The 9,493-nt window shown below is 34.8% G+C and overlaps 1 protein-coding gene across 1 annotated transcript in view; it reads right to left on the bottom strand.

Annotated features, from left to right (window-relative positions):
- The window catches only part of cracr2aa (calcium release activated channel regulator 2Aa), a 25,236-nt gene extending 16,123 nt beyond the window's left edge, over positions 1-9,113 (bottom strand). The window contains 2 exon segments of the mRNA XM_073850205.1: positions 1,821-2,100; positions 8,947-9,113. Coding sequence (XP_073706306.1) covers positions 1,821-2,035 — 215 coding nt within the window. The 5' untranslated portion in view covers positions 2,036-2,100; positions 8,947-9,113.
- Between the last annotated feature and the right edge of the window lie 380 nt (positions 9,114-9,493).

The following is a 9,493-nucleotide window of genomic DNA, read 5'->3' as shown; positions in this document are numbered from 1 at the left end:
GTCCCATAAAAGACCACATATAATTCTCTGTGTGATGTTAGCGTGGACTTTTGGCTTTTTCTGTACTTGTAAAAGTCAGTTGTAAACACTGATGGACGTGTGAAAACCTTTGCGTAAAAATGTGCACAAACTGCACGGCATTACCCAGTTCCTAAGTAAACCAAAGTGACAGCTTCTAAAAACAGTAATAAAACTCCTCCTGTGGTTTTTCTAACAGCCTGAAGGTTTACAAAATGCTGCTCTTTGAAACCCCAACAGTGTTGTCAGCGTTTTCTGCCAGACCAACATGTGGTGGAACCATGATGCAAGTTACTTTGCAAAAGACATAACTGTTTTGTCACAGTCTTCACAATAGCATACTGTATACACAATCGTTTAACAGAAAGATTTAAATACATATGGATTTGTGGGATCTATTTATTCCAAATGGGTTGAGATAACAAAAGGCAGCATTTAAATAAAGATGAGGAACCAATGTTTATTAATGCTTTTTCCATAGACACTGGATCAAAGGTGTGATGCTTTTGAAAAAGGCTCTTCAGAGCAAGGCCCGAGAGCCAGACTTCAAAGGAAACCTGTGCAATGAATGGAAAATCTAAGAGGTGATCGAATCTGCACAAGAATACAGCTGAAGGGGTCGTTTCAAAACACCCACTACAAATTTAGGATGGTCTCACAAGCTTCTCTGATACTGAAAAGTCTTATTTTGTATAAATCATAACAGCATTTATGGATGATTGATAAACAGACGTATTTTTTCCAATTTGTGTAACTAGAAAAAATTAAAAATACAGTGGTAGTACCATGGTACAATGTTGGTATCTGATGCCATATTATGGCATTTTGAAATAAAGTGAGGATCCTGAATGATTACTATAGTAATGTACCACGATGCTTACATAAATACCAAAAAAAGTCCAAAAACCCAACCAAATAACAAAAAAATAAACAGACAAACAAACAAGCATCCAAAAAACTAGCGTCGCAATGATAAAATAATAATAAATAAATAGGGTTCCCAAGTCTTTTCTTGGACTTTTTTCAGTCATTTGTGATTCCTGGTTAAGTCATTAAAAATACACAATGAAAAAATAATGTGTAAACAAATTTTGCAGATAAAATGTATTTTTGTATTTTTAAAATGTAATTTATGTATGTATGTCTGTATTTTTATATATTTAATATTTATATATTTAAAAAGTCAGTTGACTTAACATGTAACAAAATCCAATTCAAAATAACTATATATAGAAATGCATATATAACTTTTACATTTTAAATAATGACAGTGATAAAATTCACTCTCAAAGAGCAACATTTAGATCAAATCAAATATTTTACATTTTTTAGAATTAAAATAATTTTACAAATATTTATCACTCTATTTTTTTAATAAAAAATGATTTTATTAAAATAAAAATATAATAAACTATAAAAATATAAAAAAATCATAATATTTCCGAGTTTTCTATGATTGTGGGAACTCATTTTTTCAGTAATGCAAAAAAGAAGAAAAAAAAGAATTGAGTTTCAGTACAAAAGAATGTTGCATTAACTTTGCTTTTTCATAACAAATTGCCAATTAGATATTTGACAAACTATGCCTTTAATTTGGTTTCGCTGGAAGTTAATTACTTTATTCAGATTGCTGCTTGTGTTCTGTTAAGTAAACAATTTATAAGGGTGAGCAAACAGAAATTAGCTCAATTAGCTCTTAGTCTGAATCTGAAACAATGCCAGGAAAACCATATGACTCCAGACATTTTGTGGGCTTTTCATTCTCCTTCACCAACAAAACTTCAGGCCTAATGTCAAATCACATGGACGTCTTTCCCAACATCCTTACCTGCATGTCCCGTCGTGTAATGAAGCCCTTGCCCTCGATGTCGCAAATCTGGAAAAACTCTCTGGTCTTCTCAAGCACAGCACTGCAGTCGCTGTCACTGGGCGTCCCCCGCCTGTCCTCTCCTCTATGACGGGACGCCCGGTCCACCTTGGAGCCACAGGTGCTGGAGAAAGATGCCATGCCGTCCATGTGTGTGTGTTTGTGTGTGCGTATGTATGTGTGTGCGAACTCCACTCTCCTCACATGGGTCAGCCCTTGACAGAAGAGAAGAGAGAACAAAGCTTTTGAGTTACACCACATCACATCCTCTTAGAGTGCCGCCGAGCGCCATCTCTTAGCAACCACCTCTTTAATTAGACAACGAGAGCACTGAGATTGGCACAGGACAAGAAAGAACGTTAAAAAAAGAGAGAGGGAGATAGAGAAGGCATCAAGGTGAATATTTAGGTTATTCGAGTACAGATGGTCAAAAACTGGCCATTTTCTGAAATCACAGAAAGCATCATCGCATTTACAGTACAGCCCATTAAGTGTGTTATAGCCGATTTATCATAATTTGCTTAATTAACAGCTAATGATATTAAAGAGGGGAAACCACAGAGGGATTGCTAAGGAGCAGTGACAAAAGAGACCCTGAAGTTACAGGATTTGCTTACTATAGTGTAAAAAATACTATTAAAGTATACAAGATATATACTACTTTGAGCTGTCGCCAACGATTATTTTGTCAATTGAGTCCGATCTTTGCATGCTTGTTTAGAATCACCTTTCGCATGTGCTCACCCGTTTTCGTGAAGTTTTGAGTTTTCCTTTAGGTTTTATAGGATTTTGGGTAAACCATGTTAGAGCTACCCAAATTCAACATTCAACATTTTTGATAATTATTGACCTAGAGAAAATTGTACTGCAGTGTTTTTCTCCAGACTGAGCGAAAAACCTAGGACTATTCCGCTAAAGTATTTTTTATTTTTTTTTTTTTACATATTCTCAATCATTTAACAGGCCCACAGAGCTTTGTTCTGATCGGCCTCCGTTAACCATGCCTAATAGGTGCTCAAATTTCATCGGCCAATGGCAGCCATATTTTTTGGAGATATGCAATATGTCCTTAAAGACACTTGTGGCACTTTGGACCAAGACTGTGCGCAGCGACTTTCATGTTGATAGGACAAATGGATGCATAGGTATAGCCATTTTAAAGTTTTTTCCCCTCTTATAGCACCACCAAGTGATCAAGCTCTACAATTTTTGTCCTGTGACCTCAGACTGAGCTCTTACATAAGCGTTGTGAGTTTGGTGAAGATATCTCATTCCGTTCAGGAGTTATAGGCATTTTACTAAAAGTGGCCCTGCCCTTTTGCGACGGCAAGCTGAAAGTTTTTTCCAATAATTATTAATGTTCTCTCTCCAGAGAATCTTTCTGCACTGGTTTGGTTCCGATTTAGCAAAAAACCCAGGACTAGTTTGCAAAAGTAGGTTTTGCAAAAAATTGTATAGATTATGTATTATAAACAATAGAGCTAATGTGCATTACGCATTATAACAAATGACTGCAAAGGGCACCAACGGCCTGACGATGTTTTTACACTTAACACCATGATCTAATTCTTGTTTACTATTGACTAAACATCATTTAATTCAAATGTCCACTTAATCTTTAATATGCGGCAATTTCTTAATGATATAAATGCTACAGCCACTGTCATTTCTTGAATATGTGGACATCAAAATGTCTAAATGTCTGAAATCGTGATGAAGTTAGCATATTCAGAAAGATATGTATTGATGATGTATTCTCCTGTCTTTGCATAGGTTTATAAATGATTTACCTTACAAATCTGATGAAATGGCGAACATTGAGTTCCCAGATGAACGTTATAATAAACCTAAACTCACAGCATTATGCTAAGATGGAGTCTGAGATGCTCCACACATGTAAGTAATAACAGTTTGTGTGGAGCAGCATTTACTGCAAACAGACCTGCTCTGAGGTGAGAGTGTGGAAAAACTGTCTGAGGACCAAAAGGCATTTGTGGTTGGCCAAACTGAACCTGGATTCCCAGGGCAAGAATCTTGACAACATTCGTGTTTGTTCTTATTTCTAGTAAGGTAGGTGAAATATTAGGCTAATATCTTAATTAACACTGCTCGTATGCATCTTTACCACCTATTAACTTTAGTTTGTCAAAATATTGTGCCCTTTCCTGCTTAATAAGTCCCTCTCTATATGATTTAGTAGCTTCCACATGTTTTTTCCATGGTTTAGACAGCATAAATTAGCAGAACAACGTGTACGTATAGTTAACCGTGTAACCAGTGCTGTTGTTCACATCCGAATATCGCCGATATGGCTGTGCAACCGGGTAACTGAGCAAACCGTGACATAAGTGCAAACCCTTTATAGGTTTAACATATAATACAGCCTTTGAAAATGGTCGATTAATGCATTTCATGGATTCTCGTCTGTAGAACACACCACTTCCAGTATTTTGCTGGTTATTTTCAATCAAATAAATCTAGCTTAAGAATTGGTAAACATAAGAGGCGTCTTTCAAAAACAAATTGGTTTATTAATAAAGTTGTTTCACCTTGAAAAAGTACATGCTTGTGCTGCCTTAAAATTTTAAGTTTACTCAACTCAAATATCCAAATTGTCACATAGTACAACTTAACATTTCATGTTGACTAATCTTTTAAGGCAGCATGAACACTTACTTTTTTAGGTTGAAACAACTTGCACTCAACTCTCAAAAATCATCTTTGAATGACAAATCATTATAAGTAGAAAGAATTTAATTCAAAGAATCCTCTACAAACCAAACAGTTCCTTGCATTTGTTCTTAGTCTCTAAGAACTAAGAAGCAGAAATATGAAGCAGAATTAGAAATAAATTTATGTTAAAGGAACACTCCACTTTTTTTGGAAATAGCCTCATTCTCCAACTCCCCCCGAGTTAATAAGTTGATTTTTACCGTTTTGAAATCCATTCAGCCGTTCTCCTGTTCTGGCGATATCACTTTTAGCATAGCTTAGCATAGATCATTGAATCCTATTAGACCAATAGCATCACGTTCAAAAATGACAAACGAGTTTCCATATTTGTTGTATTTAAAACTTGACTCTTCTGTAGTTATATCGTGTACTAAGACCGGTGGAAATGCAAAGCTGCGAGTTTCTAGGCTGATAAGATTAGGAACTACACTCCCATTCCGGCGTAATAGTCAAGGAAGTTTGCTGCCGTAATATGGCCGAAGCAGGCGGAGTATTATCAGAAATGAGTTCCCAGCTAGTTTAGCATTTGCACATGTGCTGCGTGGTATTACTGCTCCTGCTTCAGCCTTATTACAGCAGCGAACTTCCTTGACTATTACGCCGGAATGGGAGTGTAGTTCCTAATCTTATCAGCCTAGAAAATTGAAGCTTTGCATTTCCACCGGTCTTAGTACACGATATAACTACAGAAGAGTCAAGTTTTAAATACAACAAATATGGAAACTCGTTGGTCATTTTTGAACGCGATGCTATTGGTCTAATAGGATTCAATGATCTATGCTAAGCTATGCTAAAAGTGATATCGCCAGAACAGGAGAACGGCTGAATGGATTTCAAAACAGTAAAACCCAACTTATTAACTCGGGGGGAGTTGGAGAATGAGCCTATTTCCAAAAAAAGTGGAGTGTTCCTGATTGCACCCCTGGGTTTCTTGGCATTTTGATTAAAGCATTTGTTTGCCTGTCATAACAGCCTGAACATGTGCAATATTGCTTTTCTTCGTCTAACAACAAAAATCTAACGTACTTTGCATTTCTGCTGCACAAAAGTAATTCCAAAGTTTGTAAAGCCCATTAGCATGCAAAGCATCACATTTTTCTGTGACAGCACCTTGACTGCCTACAAATTGAGTTAGTTGGCTATAATATTGCAGGTAAAGTTTTGAAAGGCAGTCAGCTATATCCTACAATTATGTTTGCGTGTAAAAAATATGCTTAGCAAGAAAAACTGTTTTTAGGCTTATCACATTTTCAAGGTGGTCAAAGGCTCAAGATAAGTTATCTAGGTTCCATATTGATTGAATATCAGTTTTTTCCTAAAAACTTGCACAGGCAGTAAAACAGAGACAAGTAAAATCTGTCCTTCATTTTGAAAAGCATGACATTATTTTTTGGCAAAATGTGAACTTACAGCAATAAAAAAAGTTTATTAGATGTAAGTAAAGCTACATTTTAGACATACAAATATTGAAGGTAATTGTCTATTGTTTAATTTCAGTCCATTAATACTGAATACCTCAATGAATTACAACAGGGTTTTTTTCCATTTAGTGATGAGTCTCTGGTTTGTCCTAAACAGTTAAACTGTTCTTCACAAAAATACAAATACACAAAAAAGCTGAAAAAGCAAATAATTTATAGGACCTGAAGGACTTTTCTGAAGAACAGCAGGCAATTTAACTGTTCAGGACAAACAAGGGCTTAAAAACAACTATCACTAAACAAAAAACATATCTGTGGATCATTAAGGTTACAACACAGTATTAAAAATCAAGTGTATGTAAACTTTTGAATGAGGTCATTTTTATAATTCAACTAATATTTTCTCTTGTGGACTATATGTAAATGTCTTTTATGTGAAATATCTTTCAGGTTAGTAATAAAAAAACATACATTTTGTTATCTCTTTTATTTTGGTCAAATAATTAACATTTTGCAGATTCTGCAAGGTGTATGTAAACTTTTGACCTCAACTGTATATATTCACTAAAAATGGCTTAATGATGGATTCTTAGTAAAAACTGATGCCATACCTCTCCCAAACTTTTCAAATCAATCTCAAGGGCTGAATCAACCCCTACAAACTAGTTGTGGCACTTGCATACAACATCTGAATTCCATCAGGGTCTTGTTGGAAACACATCTGGACAGGCAAAAAAGCAATAAATCATCGGCTGTTGAGAATAACAGAAACTAGTGGACTGGAACACACGTCTCTCTTATATAGTGGAATACAGACATTATTTGTGCAGTGACCACAAGTTAAAAGTTGATGAGACTGATGGAAGCTGACAAGCCATGCCACAGATACGAGAGCGGTGATGTGTATTACCTCTGGGTATTGACCGGGAAAGCCACAAGTTTGCTGTTTCAAACTTCTAAGTGCAGTGGCACAGAACAGCGCTTTCAGTGGCCTTAGTAAACCCAACCATCAATCACAAACTCCAAACTAGCCCACTAAAGAGAGACCAAGATCATGTCACAGGCAAGATTATGGATGTATGTCTACAGCGAGGGTCTTTGCTATTTCATCAAACTGATAAAAAAAAAAAAAGTGTTAAACAAAAACAATATTAAGTGAACTTCAACTAAGTTAACAAGCTGTCAAAGTTCAGATAACAGTTAAATTGTACCTCCTGCAATGTAAATTAAAGTTACAAATGTAATGTATGGACTCTTTACAATACATTACCATTCATCAGAAATGGTGTTTGAATGTTTTGAAATAAGTCTCTTCAGCTCACCAAGCCTGCATTTATTTTATCCAAAGTACAGCAAGAACTCAAAATATTGAAATAGTTTTACTATTTAAAAAACTGTTTTCTATCTGAATATATTTTGAAATGTAATTTATTATTATTAATGATAATAATAAAAAAATGGTTCTTAAACTGCAAGTCAGCAAATTAGAATGATTTCTGAAAAATAAGTGTACTCTAAAGACTGGAGTAATAATGCTGAATTTTTTTTTTTTTTTTTTTTTATCACAAGAAATAAATTAAATTTTAAAATATATTCAGATAGAAAGCAGTTATTTTAAACAGCAAAAATATTTCACAATTTTACTGCTTTTGCCATATTCTGGATCGAATAAATGCAGGCTTGGTGAGCAGAAGAGAATTATTTAAAAAATATTAAAAATCTTACTGTTCATATATTTTAAAATATAATTTATTCCTGTGATGCTAATCTGAATTTTCAGCATCATTTTTACAGTCTTTAGTGTCACATGATCCTTTGGAAATTATTCTAATATGCTAATTGGCTGCTCAAGAAACATTTCTTATTATCAGTGCTGAAAACAATTGTGCTGCTTAATGTTTTTGTGAAAACAAGATTCTTTGATGAATAGAAAGAACAGTGTTTATATTATGTAACATTATAAATATCACTACTGGCATTTTTTTATTATTAAACTCTGCTGAATAAAAATATTATTTTTTTGCATTTTGAATGGTAAAGTACAGTATGTAACAGAGTTGCTTGACCTTCAGAAGTCAACTTTTGTTTTGTATAATTTGTAACTTTTTACCACATTTCAGAAAAATACAAAAAGTAAAAACTGATCTTAGACGGACCTAAGCCTCCCTCTGCAACCTTCCTTCAGAAGGAATATCACCACTGCTTTGCATGAACACTTTATCTATGCTCATGCTCACATGTCAATAAAGAGTGTAGTGTTTAAGTGCATGGACAGACTAGCTTCACTTACATATTGTTTCTAAAAACTGGACTGGAAATATGTACAAGAACATTGTTACAAATAGACGGCACTTAATTAAACATCATCTAATTCTAAAGTTTAGCACAAACCACATACAGTAGTTTGTGTGTCACTGTGGATTCAACAAGATCTTATACTATGCAAACATTTTGTTATATTAAAACTCAAATGGAATGCATTTCTTGTCAGTCCAGTTAGACTACACCTACAATACCTGAAGACAATGCAGCTTTACTTAATGAATCAACTCTTGAATAGTTTCTAAACATAAAACAGAACAAAACAATTGCCATGTCACTACTGTTCTTGAAAGTCACTTAAGGTGAAATGCAATGTCAGAAACAAAGACAAGGCAATGCACTTTCACAAATGGACCGAAGTGGAAAGAAAAGCCATGTACTACATGAAATGAAATGTAGTGTAATACGCAATTCTACAAGCAGCTGATGAAAACAGGAACACTTGTTTCCTCCTCTCAGTAGGAGATTCCTTCTCACACTTTCTTTCACACTTCCTGTTCAAAGTTGCCACAGCACAGAACACAGTAATGGTCAAGTTAAACAGACGGATGAAGGTAAAAAATAACAAAATTAACTTTGTTGTACCTTTAAACAGGCAGCCGCTGATGTTACTTCACTAAGTCCACCCATGAAGTGACAATCTCTTGTTGAAAGGTAGTGTTAAGACTAAAACGTTCCACAATTTGACATTAAGTCCAGAAATTTTTAGCAAGCAATTACAGAGAATAAAGTTTAATTGAACGATATCAAAACTGAAGCCGCCCGCGTTAAAGACTAATGACTACAGAAAGCTGCCGACAAGTTTGATCAAACACTCACTTCTGCGCGTTCACAGGGAGGGACTAGCGTCCACGTGGACCTGCATCCGTCTGTTTCTATAGCAACAGAGGAACGCACACGGAAGTTGGTATAAGTCATTTATCAGTGACTTCTACATAAAATGACTATTAACTACTACTACTACTACTACTACTACTACTAATAATAATAATAATAACTTGTCTTGTTTTTTTTTTTTTTTTTATGAAAGTAGGTTTAAAAAAAGTAGGAAGTCACACACACGCACAAACATTACTGAGCAAACATGGGGACATTCCATAGGTGTAATGGTTTTTATATTGTACAAACAGTA

The sequence above is a fragment of the Garra rufa genome, chromosome 11, assembly GCF_049309525.1.
Source record: "Garra rufa chromosome 11, GarRuf1.0, whole genome shotgun sequence".
Classification (NCBI taxonomy): Eukaryota; Metazoa; Chordata; class Actinopteri; order Cypriniformes; family Cyprinidae; genus Garra; species Garra rufa.
Note: the sequence above shows the minus strand (reverse complement) of the source record. Positions and strands in the feature narration are given on the sequence as shown.